Raw genomic sequence first — 19,664 nt, 5'->3', positions numbered from 1 at the left:
GATTGGCTCCATTTTTCAAGACGGGAGCTGCCTGCTTATCTGACACAGGCTCTGAGCAGAGGAGGAAAGACAGAGACAGAACATGTGGAGAATTCACTGAACAGGCCGTTTTGATTTTGCACTAAACAGAGGTGGCAGAATGACATCGACTGACTGGCTCATGCTCACATCGCAAAAGTCGATGGATCATTCAGGCCAGTGTCAAGTTATATGTGATACATGTTTACAGATGGAGGGTCCGTGACTCCCCGCTGTGACGTGGTCGATGGTGTAGTCGCCCCTAAGCGTCACTTGTTGTGACAAGTTGCAACCATTGACCTGACCAGCAGGAGGAGCAGTGACAAGCTAAAGTGATCACAGAGTCTAAACTGTAGTCAGTCCCTCTCTCTCTCTCTCCCTGTGTGGAGGGAACAAGTCCACTGTATCATCCTCATAAAAGGAATCCTTCACTAAATGCACATTTGTGTTGTTGATATTTGGACTCAGAGTGTTAGATCACAGAGCGTCTCTTTCACTCCTCATGGCCTGTACGGTTCAGATACGTGTGAATTGTTTTCTGTCTGTTCTTGGTCTGAGATCAGTTGAAACCTTATTTTATTTCTAACTGTTCAGATAGAGTCCCGAGGGACAGCGAGCAGCAAATGTACCCGATACTTAAGTTCATTAACTTTCTTATCCCTTACCGTACACACTCACATGTATTTGTAGCCTGATTTAAACCCCCAAACAGCACAAGGTACCAATCTAGAGTCAAATCAACAAATAAAGGCTGCGCATCAGAATCAAAGTTGTCCAGCCTCCTGTACATTCAAATATTTTGACCTTTTCAGCCTCTGATTAACGCCTGTGTTCATCCTTTTCTCTGCACCTCATAGACCATAATGATCCCAAACACAGCGCCTCAATCAAAGCTCAGCTTTGGCTTCACGCTGCGCTCAAATCAAACCAACATAATCATTTCTCCTGTGTGTTTTTAAACTTGGAATAAATATTAGCATTAGCTTCCACACACCGTGTGAGGTTTGAGCCGTGCACAGGTCAATTAAACTTTAGAATGAATGTTGTGCAGTAAGTCATGATCGCTGCATGCTGAAGGTGCACGCCGTGACGCGGGCCGGGGTAAGCGGTGCCGAGTGAGCTGAGGACGCCGCTGTGACGAATGTCTCGATGTACAGTCACGTGTGAGAGCCGCACATTAGGCCACCTGTGCTGACTGGGCGTGGACGTATTGATCGGCGCGTCAGTCCAAGTGATATGAACGCTTTGACCCGAAAACGACCCGCTGCCCGGTCTCAGTGAGCTCATTAACAGGAAGTCTCTTTGTGTTAATGCTCACTAAAGAAAAGAAGAACATGTTCCAGGCTGTGAACATCAAAATGCTGCTTATTGGAGAGAGAAGAAAGAATACGTTGAGATTCAGGAGTCATGAATAAATGTCTCGAGTTAGAATGACGTCTGACTTCATCCAGTTACTGGATTTCGATCAGAGTTCACAGAAAGCTCATCTCAAATAAGTTCTGTCAGTGTTTAAACATAGCTCACAGCAGAGCGTCGCCCGCTCTCCAACAGAGCCCCGTTCAACTTTTGCCCCCGTTTATCCCCGGGCCCCTTTTATCAGCCTCCATTATGTCATAAATAAGCTCTATTTGTTACCACCTGCATGGTTTATAGGTGATAAGCTGTCCAGGAGAGCAGTCCCTGACAAATTGAAAATTCATGACCATGTAAATATTTCACTAAGACGTCACGGCTGGTATGCGAGCCTCATCGCAGCCTCCGGCCAGTCAGGGTGTTGTATTAAAAAAAAAGGAAATTACCTGTTAATTCACTTGGTTTCAACTTCATCCTGGATGTGGTTTGACTCGGTCGAGCAGGTGACTTCAGGTGACAGCGTACAGTGCTATAAAACACCAGGAGACTTTCTTTGGCTTAAATGGATAGACATGAGGAGAAGCTTCCTGCGTCTGTCTGATACCTGCTGCAGATTCAAACCGGTGAGAAACACAGAGTCACCTCCAAAGACAAAAACACGAGCGCTTCTACCATATTTCAAACATTTTATTTTCCCTTTTCTGTCGCCAACTTTTGCTCCAACTTTTATGAGCTCGAACATTTATTTCTTAACATCTTAATGAAGACGATCATTTCCACACTACAAGCCAATTTCAATAATTCAACTTCATGTTGCCACTGCGCCAATAAAGTCCCGGAAATATTGAGTTATTATGAAGAAAAAGGATGATTAACCATGTGACCAACCAGCCCGCGATGCAGAGCAGGTTTTTAATCTTATCCGGCTGCAGAAAAGAAACAGCTCTGGTACCAGAACATTCCTCATGGCTGGATGAGAATGTGCCGCTCCCTTCTTACTCATTATGGATGATAATGTGGTGCCCGCCATTATCTGTGTCATTTGGTTGACGATGAGGCGACAGCCCCTAATCAATGCCACAGTGAGGGATGCTGATACGCGTCGTAACAGTCTGGCAGCGTGCAGGGAAAGTCTGCGAGCAGGATCAGTGCAAAACAGACTTCAGGTGGACTAATACAGAGGATTTATCAACGCTGCCCAAAACAATACTGCCAATAAGGTGCGAGGGAAACCTTATATTTTTAATAGGGATGGCAATTTACTGTTATCTCTGTACTCTAATTACCTAATGAAAGAGTACTCGAGTACTCGCAGATTATTATTATTTGCATGATTATTTTTTATCATAAAAAAAATATTTTTTTATCCCTGTAAAATGACACAAAACACCCAGTAAAATGGCTTTATGCCTGTTATTCCTGTAAAATGACAAATATACAATATTTAAATATAAATAAATAGCCAACAACAGAAAGCGATCGTCATGTCACGTTAGCAGCGTAGGCTATATGTACTTTGTGCTGTGTTGCTTAACACTCTCAAAGCAGTCTCGTACCTGTTGTTCTCCGTGACGGTAGCTTGTACTCCAGCTCGACAAACTCCCTGAACTCTCTGAAGCTCCTTCTATGAAAGTTAATGGAAATATATCTCCAGTTACCATTTTGGTTATTAGCAGGCTAACAATGTGTGCTGTTTAACTTGAACGTGGACAGAGCTGATCAGACCGTGTGTCCGTTTGTGCACAATAAAAACATGCACATACACATGACAATCCAAACACCTTCAAATAAACAAAAACAACAAGCAATACAGAAGCAATATCAAAGCAGGCAAAACACCAACAAAGACAACTATAACTACAGTAGATGTAAAAGTCAAGTAGTGACTGTGGTGGTGTACAGGACGTGTGTGTGTGTGTGTGTGTGTGTGTGTGTGTGTGTGTGCGTGCGTGCGTGCGTGCGTGCGTGCGTGCGTGCGTGCGTGCGTGCGTGCGTGCGTGCGTGCGTGCGTGTGTGTGTGTGTGTGTGGTAGTGTAGTGTGTCATGGAGGTTGGCAGCTTGGTGGAAAGCAGTAAAAGAATAAACAAAAGCAAACAAGGATATCAAGGTTGCAGTTCCAGTTGTGTGAGAGTAAAGTCTTCTGTACGTGGATGGTAACTGTATTTGAGGCATCATCAAAATGAATGTGTAAATCTTCACAGAGTATAGACAGATCGAGGAACGCTATTGGCCAATATATCTGTTTCTTCCTATTATCTGTATGGGCCCTAATACTTCCAACATGTCCTGAAAACGGACTGCAGATATCAAAGTCTTCAAGGCTGACGTGAAGTCTCTGTTCCACTTCCTCCTCACGCTGCGAGCATGCAGGGGTTGACACATCAAGGCCAGAGTGAAAAGGAACAAGTGCTCGTTGTTTTCTTCCACCTCTGACCCAAGAGCATACCGACGCATCCTTCACAGGTTCCGGAGCCTGCAGGACGAGAGGTCTGCACACCTTCCGATTCTGATTGATTGATCTTAAGTAAGCCCGCTCCTCGCCTCACTCTGACACACTGACATAACAAGGTCAGGAGGCGCCAAAGGGAGACCGAGATGTGCCAGTAGGTAGCACATATCAAGCCAGTTAACCGCACAATGAAAAAAAGGAAGGGAGAGATGTGAGCATTGCTCGGCCTGAAATCTGAAACTGAGTCAAGCGAGTTGATGAACTGTGAGACGTGGAACAGGAAGTTTGCAGAGAAACTGCAACAACAGAATTCAGGACAAAACCATATCGAGGAGCATGACAGTGAAAATGTCATGTCTTTGAGGGACCAGTAGCCGAGCCCCGCCACGCCACCACGAGGGGGAAGCTGCAGTCTCAGGGGGAATTATGTCAGAGTGTCGGAAGAAAGGTAAAACTTTCTATGAAGCACAAAGACAAACATGCGATGACACAATCTACTCTGTGTGTTCAGATATGAGCACTCTGTTACTCTGTTTCTCTGTTTCTCTCTCTCTCTCTCTCTCTCTCTCTCTCTCTCTCTCTCTCTCTCTCTCTCTCTCTCTCTCTCTCTCTCTCTCTCTCTCTCTCTCTCTCTCTCTCTCTCTCTCTCTCTCTCTCTCTCTCTCTCTCTCAGAAATGATGAAACAGGAGGGGGGAGACGTGTGGAGAGTGTTTGTTTTGGTCTGAATTCTCTTCTCTTCTCTCAGAGTAAGCCTTTCATGAATCTGCTGCTCGCTGATAGAAATGAGTCAAACTCATTTTCTCGTCTGTAACCAACAAACGTTCACACTCATTGAAATCCAGGCAGACTTCTGCAGCAGCATTTCTGATAGCTCTCTTGTCCCAATGTTCAGGAGATTAGGATCTTTACACACAGCTAACATGAAGCAGGGCTGGCTGGGGCTCGGTTGGTAAAGTGGGCCGTCTCTTCACTGAAAGGTCCCGGGTTCGATCCCCAGCTCCTGCAGCAACATGTCCAATGTGTCCTTGGGAAAGACACTTTCATCCGTTATAATCTAACGTGTTTAACAACCTGTCTTTCTTTAAATCTACTCCAAAGGTCAGATCGGTGTGCTGTGTATGTCCTAATAATAACTTCTATTATATTATTCCCACAAGGGGAAGTTTGGTTTAATGGACATGAACACACAGTCTGAGATACACACACACTCTCCAACACATGCATTATTGGAGAGGTCTCAGAGTGAGGGGGCTGCCCACAGCGAGCGCTCCAGAGCAGTTTTGGGGTTTGCCTTTGCCTTGCTCAAAGGCACCTCGAGAGTGCTCAGTAATTGGAATGGCACTTCTCCAGCGACCAGGCCAAATTCCAGGACTTGAACCGGTGACCCTCAGGTTCCCAAGCCAAGTCCCTGCAGCCTGAGCTAAAGCCGCCCCGTGAATTAAATAACATGACCTCACTCTGTGATCAGACAGGATGAAAACATGCCGTGTTGAAGTGCCGTCTTCTCTGACGACAATGCAGCAGCCAGTATGTCCTCCTTCTAACTTTACATTCTGCTCCTGAATGGTTTGTTTTTGTCTGGACCAGAGAAGAGAGGCAGTTTTGGACGCCTCAGGTGTTGCAGCGATGGAAGGTAGAAGTGATCGTACCTGACCTGAAAAGCCTCTGCATGTTTCTAATCAGAAAGGCAGGGGGACACCGCTCTCTTTAAGATGAATTTGGACTGCAGTACCGACTTTAAACACTAGGTGTCTGAGTTACAAAGTTGTTTATCAAAAAAAAAATTAGATAAATATTTCCGTCCTGCTGCTGGATATGAATGAGCTTGTTTATGGACTTCAGGCCTCCTATAGATCATTGATCCAATTTCTCTTTTTTGTACAGTTTCTCTGACTGAGCTGCTGATCAAAGCCCGCCTGGTTAACGAGACATTTCAAGCATCAAAGTCCAGATTGGTCAAACACTTTAGAGTTTTTACTGAAAGGGAAAAAAAAAAAAAAAAAAGAAAGAAAAACCCAACACATGAGGAGAACCAAGGCTGGCTGTAAGGACTTCAATCAAAGAGACACCTAACGGGGCCTGGGAAGAAAAAGAGTGGACGTGGGCCTGCCTTTGAACCGACGTCCTTCTCCTGTGTAACACCTCTCCCCGAGCTTGAACTGACAGTTCCAGGCCAGCCGCTGATGACAGCAGCAAATTAAGATGTATTGCTTTTACAGAGGTGATGAAATCAGGACATCAGAGGGAGAAATTGAGGCAAAAAAAAAAAAAAAGTCTGCTGCTCTCATGTATGCTTCCTTTAAGAGACGCTGATCCAGAAAAGCCTCGGGGGACTTTTAGTTGTAGATTCTTTTCATGCGGCTGAATTTCTTCGTTCTCCCGTTTGCACCTTAAGGGCAGGATTCCTCAATCTTTCATTGTATTTGCTTTAACAACTCTCCAAGGCCGCTTGTTCATGGGGTGCCATAAATTACTCCACCCTAATCTTAAAACAAAGATGAAATATTTCAGGCCAGCGTCTGACTGTTTGTCCAGCTCTAAGCCTCTCCCTGTGGCCTCTGTGAGCCTGCATACAGATTACACTTTCACAGTCCAATAAAACACGTGTAGGCAGCAGCACTTTCTTAAAAAAACTACATCACCCAGCGGCTGGAGCACATGTGTGTTTGAAGGTGGTGTTTACTGATTTATTTGTGTTTTTTTGCCCCCTAAAAGGAGTTTCACAGGAATGAGATGAACCTGGGATCTTTTTTAGCTTTTATTCAAGAGTCATGTGTTTATTCTGAAAGAGCTTCGACTGAAAACTCCAACTAGATTTAAACCAATGATATGATCAACTTTGGACTTTTATAAGATATGGAAAGGTCAAACAGTAAGTCTGCATTAAGTGGACATAATGTTGTTGTTTTTTTCTAAGCGTGTCTGTGCTGCTTCTTTATACGTTTACTGGCTGAAAGCTTTGTGTTGGATATGTGCGTCATGGCGTCTGCTTTGAAACAGGACCCAGGCTGCATCTCATCAATGAACAGAGTTTAAAGTGAAGTTAACTTGAGTCAGTCAAAGATCCTCTGTGAGTGAAAGGAGGAGCCACTCTGCAATCTAAAACAACAGCGTTTATGAGTGTTCTTCAGAAGACAATAGAAAAGACCACACCTCATCTAAACTTCCTGCATGGTTCGTTTGTTTGTATTCTTCAGCACCTCAGTAAATGTGGATTTGAATACTCGGCGTGCAGCTTGTGGGAGAACACGGTTCAGAAATCAGTTCTGGGTCTCACATGAATTCAAGATTTCCAGTCTTTTGCCGGCGACATGATTTGAGTCCAAACCGTCTCTGGCCTTTTCAGCCTCGACGAGCCGAGCGCAGAGCTTTAATGTGCGGGGTTGACAACTTTCAGGGCATGTCAATGTTGAGAGCGCAACAAAGTCAGGGATTCTGTGTCTGTACGGATGACGGACATGACGCTGCATTTAGATTTGATGACAGTAAATACAGTTCCTATCATCACAATGATTTCAATGCCTGACAGACTGAAAAAAAAGATGCCATGAGGTACCAATCTGATGAACCAATCACATGCTTCCCCTCGTTCTCTTCCCCCTACGTGCGCTCGTCCACACTCAGAGCAGTTTATACTGTTAATTTGTCGTAAAAATAATGATTTTTTTTTGGTTCATGATGTTTTACTTAATGCTGCATGAGTCACGAGACGACGTCGTTTCTACACAATATAAGCGATGAGCCGAGGTCTGGTCGCTCGTGCTTGTAAGCTAGGGGGCGGGGCTTTAGAGGGAGCACATAGGGGAGGGGGTGGGTGTTTCAAAATCAAGCCAGTTTTCAAAAATGACCAACACTGCCTTTCAAGTTTGACTCAAATTCATGTGAGTGATTTTTTTTTTCTCAAGTTAAAAAAAATCTCAACTCGACTGAACAAACGAGGGAGTGAATAATGTGAGGGGAGATAAGACAGGCAGCCTGTCAGACGATCAGAGCAGCACCTTCAGGGACCTTTGAGAGTCGGCTCACTGTTCCCACACGCTTCCATTTAAACAGCAGCAAACTAAAGAGCACTCCTTTAATCAGAAGCAGACGAAGCTTCAGCTTTCAGTAGACACACACACACACACACACACACACACACACACACACACACACACACACACACACACACACACACACACACACACACACACACACACACACACACACACACACACACACACACACACACACACACACACACACACACACACACACACACACACACACACACACACACACACACAAATATGGAAAGAAGCAGTGAGAGCAGCGTAGGGTTCAGGGCAGAACTGAAACCCTTCTACTGTATTATAGATCTTCATGTTCAATATTTGAACTACTTTTGACTTCTTTTTAACTATTATAGTATAAACGCATAAACTTCAGCCCCACCTCCCTGGTCCTAAAATGAGCCGGTGTTTAGAGAATGGAGCTGGGAAGTTTGATATTCTCAGCAGCGCGTGTGTGTGTGTCTGTGAGGAGGGAACACACAGTCCTGGGGGAGTTTCTGGATGCAAAGAGCAAAAGGAAACTCTGACTGTTGAGAACATCTATCTTATGTCTGTGATGATTTCATGTACGTCGAGCAAACTTAGAAACTCTGAGAAACAGCTTAAAAAAAGAAAAAGTTTGTGAAAAAGTTCCATCTGACTTGTTATGCAGGAGCACTTTCTCCTGGATTGACAGGACCAATCTCAATGTACACCGACAGGGGAAATGTTCAAGTGAAAAATGAATCCAAACACTTTGTGCTACTTCTTTTTGGCACTTTGGAATACTTGGGGCTGTGATGGCGATGTGGTGGAGTGGGAGCTGAGGGGCGGGGCTCTGGGAGGACAGAGGTCACTGGATCCTGATCGAGGGGCGGGGCTCCTCTGGTTGGACGCTTTTAAGAGGAAGTGAAATGACTTGGAGGCAGAGGGTACGTCTCACTTTCGTTATTTGCAGTCTCCTCGGTCCTCGGCCGAACCGGAAGTAGTTTCAAAGCCGCCATGTTGAGGATCGTCCCAAAGCTCTAATAGCGAACGGAGGAGAGAGGATCGAGGAGAGAGGAGGCTGATCCGAGGAGCGATGACCGAGGAGACACGAGAGCTGACTTCACGGAAGTCTTTTCACTGACAGACACGCCCCCTTCTCGTATATCACTCACTGATTGGACGCTGCAGCGGATCAGACTTCAGTGAAACTTCTCAACATGAGCAGAGTTTAATACTGGAGAAAAGAGGGACATTAAAAAGAGGCTAAACGGAGCGTCGGACATTTAAACAGATGATGAACATCAGTGAGTTTGTAAAGAGTCGGTCTGTGATGAGCTGGGATTAAAAAGAGTCTGACATGAAGAGGAGTCCGTTTTATATTCTCACTTATTTATCTTCTGAACGTTTCATCATTTAGATTCTAATCAATCATTTTCAGTATCCTGACACATAAATATCCGTTTATAAAATACAGAGTTGGTTGTCTAAATACAGGCTAGGTTCAGTCCAAACTGATTAATAATAATCAATAATTATAGACAATTCAAAATGAAATCTTTTAGTCAGTAGAAACTGTCCTTTTGGTTATGAGTAGACTGCAGGTTGTTCTTCAGATGATTTTTTTATTAGGTAAAGAAACTAAACACTGTAACTGTGTGTGTTTGATTAGAAATAATACAGTGTGTGTGTTTGATTAGAAATAATACAGTGCGTGTTTGTGTGGACATAAACAGCTGATCGACTGATTGACAGCTGAACATGATCAGCTGATGTCGCGTCATGTGACGCTGTCGAGGAAACGACGTCTCAGGTGTCTTAAAGCTGATTTCCTCGGTCCTCTCTCCTCGGCTTCGTTTCCTCCGTGCATCTCTGGTGGGCGGGACTAAGACGCAAGTGGAGGAGACAACTCGGAGGACACTCGGTGCAAATAAGAGAAGTGAGAAAGGCCCAGAGACATCAGGCTGTAGAAGTCCTCTCTGATGTGCTTGTGGATGACTCGAAATAAACATGTCTCGTTCAGATCTATTATCTGTATCTTTTGGATTGTTGCTGCTCGTGTTGTCTGCGACAGTTTTCTTTCCTGGTTAAATAAAGATTTTTTTTAAAAACGTGGGTGAAACACCAGTGAAGGGATGGACCCATCACTCGACGCGGTTGAGTTGAGTTGTGGGGGCCGAGAGGGGCCCCGTGGTCGGGGGAGGTCAGCGTTATCACTCCCTGGAGCTTAAAGGTACAGCGCCTGTGTTCACGGTAGATTCTCTCTCGATGTATGTCCACAGAGTCGGGGAGCGAGCCGAGCTTCTCAGTGTGGTGTCCATTAAACGCTGCATCGTGTTTTGTGGTGCCATATTTGCACACACTTTGTCTCGTCTATTATCGTCTCACCTCTTTCGTTTTCTAAAAAATACGTCCACTTCCTGTTTATTACAACCGACCGCTTCTGCTCTGCAGCTACTGACCTCAGCATGTTACTGCGACTCGGTTTATTAAGAGAACCGATTCGAACCTCCACTCCTCGGAATCGCCTTTTGACCGCCTCACGATGAATCTTTACATCCGTCATTAAAGACACTGAACACAATGGTTTGGTTTGAAGCACTTGAATGTGAAGAAGCAGAGTCAGGAAGAGTGCAAGCTTTCACTTGATTAATAAAACATCCCTAACAGAACTTAAAGAAAGTAAAAAAAACAGACTCTGGTTTTCCACCCAACATGCTCTTTGAAGACATGCTGACCAGGAGATTTAAAAAAAGCTGTTTGTTGGAGGGCTGAGATGAAATAACTCACCTCCACGGAGTGAAAGCAATTCAGCGCGTGCGAAAATCCAATTAATAGGAGTTGTGTGCTCGCTAAGCTCAGCAAAGCGTCTGTGGCCCCCTCCACGTTCAGTAATTAGAAGTCTCTGGAACATATTCATTATGACGGAGTAAATGAGGGGAGTTTTAATTGCTCAGGGGGGCGACGCTGCAGCCCTTTGTTTCACACCAGGGTCTCACCCGCTGCTCACATCCGCTTCGGCATAATAGAAGTGCTCGTATTTGGCAGAGTTGTGGAACTCTTCTCCGCAATTATTGATAGTGATTTCAGGCAGCGCTGCAGCATACAGTCAGTGTTCAACACGTTTTCACCTGCGCTGTGTGAATGCAGTGTAAATGCGGTGGGAGAGGTGAGGACAGGAGATTTAAGATGATACAGAGCGGTGAGGTGAAGGTCCAGTGGACGTTTGGTTTATACTTCGGAGCGCAGCGAGCAGCTGAACTAAAAGAGAAGATAGAGGATTTGTTTATGTGGTGTCTGAAAGCCTGTTTCGTTTGGTGCCCCCTTCACAGTGTTTGGGTGGTGTAATTACAGGTTTGGTTTCACGAGTCTATTTCCAACATGTCTTATATTTGTATTGATAAAATGCTATTGGATAATTATCGTTTATGTTTTATCTCCCAGGACTAGTCCAAACCTTGTTTCCCCTCTTGAACCCATCATACTTCTTGTCAACTCAAAGTCCAGTGTTTGCTGTGAGATTGGTTGCCATAGTGATCTGTATGACATAATGAATGATACATGTACAAAGAAATAACGATACAATGGGTCACTTAGCTGCAATGATAATCAGCTGATGGTTTGTCGTTCAGGCATGGCTGCTCGTCGTCATGCTGCATTCAGGACCCAAAGCTAATGCAGAAGCACCAGCGCAGCTTCATTCTGCTCAGACGGACAATAACATACATTTTCTTTGGCTTGGGTGTGAATGGTACCAGCCAAATGATTGTTCAGAGAGCTGATTTGAATTGGAGGCAGTTAAGGGCTGACTTCCTTCCAAGCCTCTGGCCCAGATGTGCAAATCACAGCCTCAGCAAACCCAGTCCCAGTCTGTCCCAGGGGGCGACTTTATTACCTCACCTCCTGCACAATTTATGGCACCACACCAAAAGGGTAAGTTTCTAATAACGTAGCCGGCTTTCTGTGACACTAACGAGTGGCTGCAGTCCTGCAGCTCCATTTGACTGTCAGTCACAGAATGGCCTCTTTTCAAATTGCTTCTTATAGAGGCTTCACAGAGAAGCAATTTGGTGAGGAAAAAAAAGGGAGCCACTTTAAAAGGAGGACAAAAATTGGAATTTAAATAGCACCCCCTAAAAAAACACTCAACACACACACACAAACAAGAAGGAAAACCAGACACACTTCTTAAATGTCTCTTCAAAGAAGCTAAAGAGCTGTAGAAAATAAAACAAATCTCAGCATGCCTCTAAAACATGATTCAATTTTCTCTCAGCCAAAAAAAAATGAGGCATCCACCTTTTAGTTTCTAACTTGAACAATGAGATCATCCTTTGAAAACGATCTGATCTCCGTCTCCTGGAGGTCTTCAGGATCTCAATTAATGACTGTGGGAGTCATCTGAAGATGAGCTCTCCTGATCAGACCTGCATGAGGATGGACGGGCTCCAGCTGCCAGCGGGAGGGCAGCTGCGTGCTCAGCTACAGTACTCTATGTTAAACTGATTGAAGTGGAGGGGGTCTTAAGTCAAAGCCCCCCAGTCGTCTTTCATTTAAAACAATGCTCAATCTTTTCGCTTTCACGCTCCATGCATGTGGAGGTTGAAACAAGGCTAACTTCATTTCAAATCGCTCCCGCGGCTTCTCGCTCTACTGAGAGGAGAGAGTTTTTAAAGAGGAAATTCTGGTGTCAATGATTCACCACAATTATCTACTTTCCACACAGTGCGTTTTAAAAACACAATTTGTTTTCTCTGCAAAAGACGACTGATTGAAGTACTTCAGCGGTGGACTAAACATTAAATGGTCTCCTTTTTTTGAGGACCGGCAAAAACAAAGCTGGGATGAAAGAAGCCTTCGAGGCTTTCCACTATTCTCCGTAAGATCTCCCCGTCGTCATGATTGGATAGCAGCTCTCATAACAGTAATCATAGATAGAATATAAATCACCTATCAAGGGACCAAAGGACACTCCACATGGTGATAACATCTGGTGCATAGGAAGCACTGTCGATGCCTCGTTCTAAATCTAGTAAGTTGGCTGCGTCCCACAAACCGGTTCAACCAATAAGATGGTGTAAAATACTGAGACACACACTGTGGGCGGCCCTCCCCGTCACACACTGCACGCAACGTGACGCAAGGGAAAGTTCACTTCCTCTCACAAGTGTGCTGGCACACTGATGGAACTGTCAGCACCACTTCATCACGGTCCTCGTGGTTTTAAAGCAAGCCCTGCTGTACTCTAGAGCTGCTTGGATCGAAAGAGTGGACGGGTGACCAGGGACGAGGGTCTGTCCTCAGAGCTGTCCCTGGAGGCTCCGCGACCGTACTGCAGCGAGTATGAGTGCAAACTCTGCCGAGTGGAAAACAGTCACAGCTGCTTTCTGAAGGCTGAATAAGAACGAGTCACACAGTTAACACCGTCTTACACTGTGTGAGACCCCCACATTCACACTGCCACTCAGACTGCAGATTCTACAGTAAAGACAGGAATCAGACGGGAAGTTTCTTTGCAGCCGGAGTGTAACAAGTCTTTTTGATTTACATCCCAAGGATGGGTTTTTTTGACGACTCCCCACCTGAACATGTTTGCTGACTTTGTTTCTTCTCCTGTTAAAGGGACATAAAAATATGCCAAGAGGAAGCGCGCGCACCATTAATCACAAGGAGTCTATTGCATGCTCAAACAGCCACTCAGAGGACCCTTTCACATGAGGCAGGAAGAGTTCAGTGTTTACACGACCAGCGCTCAGACTGCATCTTATCACAGTGCTGCTGAAACACACGCTTCAATATCATCACTGCTGCTCGTCGATGCAGCCGCAGCATGTGAGCGTGACATCGATAGTGTTTCCTGAGAAGACACCAAAACCAACATCCTCAACCTACATGAGGACGAAGGACAACAAAGAGACAGTCAAGGCTGGAGCTGCTCCAGTGTTGCTAACAGGAGGCTAAATGCTAAACGTGAGTTTGCTGTTGACATGGGGAATTTCCATTGAAGGTATTCCCATCCTGGAGTAAAGCAAATGTTACACACACATGTACACTCATTACTATGTGTCAGCCCCATAATGAATGAACCGTCGTCCAAAGCAGGCTGTTCAATTAACTGTTGAAGAGTCACCGCGGCCTCATGACATAAACAGTCAGGAATAATAAAAACAGCATCAGGGGACATCAACCCAACAGAGCGGCAGGCCTTTTCACAGACAAGGTTCAACAAACACAATGACTTCAGAGTAAGCAGACATGATGGTCAAGCTAAATGAAGCTAGCTGTTAGCCAGTGCATCGATCACGGTGAACGTTTCCTCGTCAGTTGGTTTGTGGTTTGCTGTCGTCACGTCCAGCTGGGATTCATGTCGTGCCGGGTTCCTCCTGACGTATTTTAAGCCCGCGCTCGGACACCCTCGGTGTTCTCCCCACACGGCACGATTCCTGTCAAAAATATCGAACAGGATTCATATTGACGATTTCAAATCAAGGCGTCCCTGATCGTCTCCCGAGCAGATCGAGGAGGTTAAAACGTTAACACACCTCACACCACAGAAGAATCTGACAAGGATCCATATAGTCTGGCCTTTGCTCACGTTGGTATGAAGGGGGGAGCGGGCCCACAGTGTGTAAGTTATTAATGTTAGTAAAAACCTGATGAGTACATTCATTTGTATTTTCATGTATTTCTGGTGCTTGTTGTATAATAACATGGACCTATGCAGTCCCTCCAGGAAGTCGCGATGTTGCGATCGCAACAATTCACGCAAATTCAATCAATCCCCTCGATTTATGGGCGACCTTGCAATTTTGTCCAATCACCGCAACTTTTCTGCAAATTTGAACAACAAAAATAGTTTTCTCCGTGACTTTCACCAATCAGAGCAGTCCCCTGTGAAAACAGCGAGCTATACGTCACCAAGGTTTAGTGACCACGGACCAAACTCACTTCCTGTTTATCTGCACTCAGGAGAGTGAGCATGAAGCGTTTGAGTGCTGAAAAGAAAAGCGCTGCTGATCCGTCCTGTCTCCATGACAACAATTTGTTGACATAGTGCCGCTGTGTAGCTGACACTGCTCTGTTAATTTTTACTGTAGGTTTAATATTTTAGATTGTTTTTTAACCCAGCAGACACGGAGCAAAGACGATCTGGGTACAAGTTACGATCTGTAGGAAGATATAAAATACAGAGAATATCAGACATGTTGAAAAGAGCAAACGTGAAGTCAACAGCGCCTTTCAGAAAAGAGGAAAGAGCTCAGCGCGGCCATACAAAAATGACAGTGTGCACGTGTGTCTATGTGAGAAGGAGACAGATGAATATGCTTCACAAAGTAAATCGCTCTGCTCAGGTTAAAATATCACTCAATCACATCGAAGTGTGTGCAACAAAAATAATTGACATGAATAAAAATCTATTTTGCAATATTTGCTTCCTGCCGCAATTTAATTGCAAAAAACAGCGAAAAACATCGCAACATGCATTTCAATTTTTTTGGAAAAGCTGCCTCGAATTCAGGCATTTTAGGCCGCAACAATCCCCCAAAAAGTCTGTGAAAACTGCCAATGGGTCTGATTTAGAGTAGAAAATAAAGCAATGATTCTTCTGTGACGTCTGCGTTCTCGAGCTTCCACTCAACAAAACAGCAGCTCTGATGTCAAGTTTCTGCTCTGACTGTCTCTGTTTGAGCCGCTCGTCTCAATCGGAGGCGGACAGTCTTTCTTTGTTTCACGTTTTTGTACAGATCCTGGACACAAACCAAAGATGTCTGAAGCATCAAGTGTCAAAAAGTTTCCGGGAGGAAAAAAAGTTTCCGAAGTTTGCCTGTTAGAGAATCGACGATGTGAGGGCTTTGCTGCTTTAGACTTTTACATTCTTCTTTATTTTCTTGGACTTTTTAAACTTTTGGTCCACTCACTAATACATCCTTTGACAGGATCTCATCATGGGCTCCAAGAATCTGTGACACATCTTTTTACCAAACTATTTAAGACCAGGGTTGGAGTGACTCACTCAGTGTCCAGCAGAGGTCATTTCCATGGCGTGGTGGTGAACGTGATGTGCAGTCTTGTACATGTGTGATTGGATGGAAGATGTCCTTGATTAAAGTCAGTGACTTTCTCAGATTGTGTTAACCTTATGAACATTTTGAATTCTTACACGTGTGTCACCAGGGCAAGAAAACCCTGTTCAGTGTCCAACGACAATAATGCCATGCACACAGTCTATTCTATAACAGCTATTTCAGCACCACGTGATGTTGTGGCTGCTGGGATTGAATAAATCCTGAATACAAATGGTTTTAAGCTGCAGGACTTAAAGTAGTATATATTTTTTTGTAATACTGAAACAGCTTAAATGTCAGATTTCCCATGGAGAACAGATGGTGCATAGGTTTAAGAGGCTGGACAATAACAAAATCAAACTAAGAGCAGCCATACTCCAATTTTCTTTAGCGTGTCAGCCTCTTTTCTTCCTCCCTTTCTGACTCTGCCTTATACCAACAACATCCAACAGAGTGTAAATGTGATCCCCACATAAATTAAACAGCGACTAAGATGGTGTATTTATGAGAAGTTCTGGGGAGAAGCTGTGTCGTTTATGCTGCTCAGAAGCGTCAGACTAACCTGAATGTATGAAAGTGAATGTGAGGGTTTCTATGCCTGCATTGAAGGTTGGGTATGTTTGTATTTCTCTGAAGTAACGTTTGAGGTAAAAAAAAAAAAAGACACATTAAAAAATAAACGAGAGGTGGCGCCGATAGCGCAGCGGCAGCGCGCGCACCATGTTGCGAGGCTTTGCTCCTCGCGCGGGCGGCCCGGGTTCGCGTCCGGCCTGTGGCCTCTTTCCCGCATGTCTCTCCCCACTCTCTCCCTGTTTCCGACTCTATCCACTGTCCTATCAATAAAGGCAAAAAGGCCGAAAATAAACCTTTAAAAAAAAATAAAAATAAACGAGAGACAAAAGAAACACAGATATCCAGAGCCATGTAAAAGCAGGAAAATGCAATTCAAACAGGCAGGCAAAAGTTGCAGCAAAGAGACATGTCGAGATTAAACCGCCAACTCACAGGATCCTCTCTAAATGCTTTACTGTTCAACACTGACTCTGCTTGGTCAGTAGAATAACAACATGTTTGCACAATCAGGCCCAGAGCCATCAGAAACAACACTCAGTCTTCACTGGGTGTAGAAACATGACAACTTAACCTGAGAACACTATTGCCAGAGCAAACTTGCTTACCTGATTTTACTTATGTTGCATTTGTGTCACCGGTCCCTGTGTAGCATCAGCATCGTCTTTGAAGGCATGAGTGTTTCCCCTTCTCCAAAACATACTTTTGCTACAGGCACGTGTTTGGGTGATTTTCACCCAAAATAGTTTCTCTCTCCTGCAGCTGTTCATGCGTCAATGAGACTGGGCCTTCACCAGGGAAGTCTCACATGTCCAATGGGTGGATCAAAGACCAAGTTTCCAGTTTCACTGTTTTTTTTTTCTATTTTTTCTGTAATTATTGAGCATTTTTATTGGGTCCTCTCATGACACTTATTTACATGTTAGACATGGCACACTTGGAAAACAAACGAACCCCACTCAATGCCATCATGTGTTGTCATATTTTGATGACAAGTACTTTTTATTTGAGAAATTATATCAGGTAAAAATCACCCGGCGTTAGTCATGGTGTTACTATTTTAAGCGTTAGTGTTCTGGAGTTAAGCCACACAGAGTCTCGCGGTGCTTCCCCATGGCTCACAGCAGCAGCAGCAGCTTTGACAGGAAGTTCAGCACCATGGACAGCGGCCAGCTAACTTTCACAATGCAAACTTTACCGGCCTCTGCCAAACCAGCCGTCACCAAACACACTTTCACCTCCACTTAGTGTGGACTCCTTGAGTTCCAATCATGAGCAACGCTTATTAAATTAAGCACATAAACTAACGCGAGAGCGTGAACTCGCGCGCGCCAATCAATTAACAACACCTGAGACACTGTCAGCACACATTAGCACGAGGACAGGAGTCACTGAACTCAACTCATAAGTTTAGTAGCATTACCTGCTTGTTCTCCAAACTAGCAAGTCCAGATTCCCTCACACGTAGCTCATGGAAGCACGTGTGTAAGCTAACATGAGGTACCATAAACACAAGAAACATACAAAGCATTAGGCTACTGTGTCGCTCCGTTTAAACTATATTAGGGCTTTTTAGATTTTGAGCGGAGTTTTGTTAGCATAAGGATGCTACATGGCCTGATGTTACAAAGAAGTGCTCAGTGTTGATGTAGCACACCTGACCACAGTCTTATCAACAGCACGCGCTTCACCAATTATCATCATTTGATAGACTGAAATTAAAGACGCAGATAAACGCGTTAGTTCTCCATGCTCCTTGTCATATAGCTGAAATAGACAATGAGACTGGTGGAAACATGGTTTGTAGCCAGGCCTAAGCTAATAGACAGATGCTCTGGTGTAATAATAAAGAGTGAAGGGGGTCTAGTGAGTCCAATGAAGCGCGGAGACCGGCGTGGTGTCACCAAACACTCACCCAAGACGAAGAAGGGAAGCTCGGTGTTCTCCAGGTCGTCCACCACCACGACATCACCGGGAAAATCGTTCCTAACGGAGAACAGCAGCTTGGGCTCGGAGGCCGACGGACTGTGCATGATGCTCAGGTCGTTTTCCCTCAGAAACGGCAGCGCAGACACGGTGACGCTTTTCATCTTGCACTCGGTGTCCTGGTTCTGGTCCTCGTCGCCGTTCAGACCTCGGACTGAAGGTGTTAGCAGAAGGAGCCATGCGAAGCCCAGCAGCAGCAGCAGCGGTGTCGGCCCCATGTTGATGCTCGCCATCTCCGCAGCTCCGTTTCCTCTCCCCTCCTCGCTGTTTCACGCAGGATGCCTCGGTCTCTCAGCTGCGCTCTCATCCGCCGGGCTGAGGGAGTGAAGGGAGGGGGGGAGTGTGTGGTACACCGGCGGGCTCTCACAGAGTGGGAAACAAGCGCCTCTTGTATCTCATCAGATCAATCGTCCCCTTTTTTGGGCTTTTATTTTTTGTACGTTTTACCCTTTACATTTACTGTATGGATGCTAATGCATTTGACCCATTTACTGTAACTGATCGATAAAGTGTCCAAATGGATTTATAATGGCTAAGCATACACAACAAACAAACAAACAAACATGACAACTTGAGTGCCCCGTGGCTCCCAGCACCAAAAGATTTATCTTTCATTATAGAATGGCACGCACGCCCTCTTAACACTCATTTGCATACATAATTACGTCACTATTTAGCCTACTGTACCACTGAGCTTTAGTCGCCTAGTTTTCCTGACCTCTCATTGGTTGGACACTTAATTGCCAAATACAGGGTATAGATGCACGAGCCACTAGCTAATATAGAGCCAAGGGTAGCAGAGTTTAAATGTTTAAATGACATTATTAGAGGAAATGTTCGAGACAGAATTAAAGACTAAAACAAAAGGTGGAGTTTATTAGCCTAAAAAAATGAAGAAAGAACATAATGTGACTGGATACTCACTTAAAATATCAGCCTATTATCACACTTAGCGGTTACTGCTACTAAACAAACAATTATGACTGAGTCTCTTATTTATTGTTGTTGTTACTTTGTTTGTTTGTTTCTATCCTTTCTGCATCACCCTCTTTCCAACTTTTCACGCAAACAAATGTCTGGTCATCATGAGTCTGGTTCTACTCGAGGTTTCTGCCTCTTAGAGGACTTTCTTTTTTTCTGTCCACTGTAGCTTTCCGAAATGTTGCTTTGTGTTCATGATGTATGGATGTTGGGTCTTTGATAAG

At 44.6% G+C, this 19,664-nt stretch overlaps 1 protein-coding gene across 11 annotated transcripts in view; it reads right to left on the bottom strand.

The window, feature by feature from the left end:
• Nucleotides 1-18,752, bottom strand: part of astn1 (astrotactin 1) — a 393,364-nt gene extending 374,612 nt beyond the window's left edge. For all 11 annotated transcript variants that reach the window (XM_079347778.1, XM_079347781.1, XM_079347782.1 and 8 more), the window contains exon 1: nt 18,389-18,752. In XM_079347778.1, coding sequence (XP_079203904.1) covers nt 18,389-18,692 — 304 coding nt within the window. In that variant the 5' untranslated portion in view covers nt 18,693-18,752. The remainder of the gene's footprint in view (nt 1-18,388) is intronic.
• Between the last annotated feature and the right edge of the window lie 912 nt (nt 18,753-19,664).

Source organism: Symphodus melops (assembly GCF_947650265.1).
Source record: "Symphodus melops genome assembly, chromosome: 7".
NCBI lineage: Eukaryota > Metazoa > Chordata > Actinopteri > Labriformes > Labridae > Symphodus > Symphodus melops.
The sequence above is the reverse complement of the archived record's forward strand: the minus strand, read 5'-3'. Positions and strand labels throughout refer to the sequence as shown.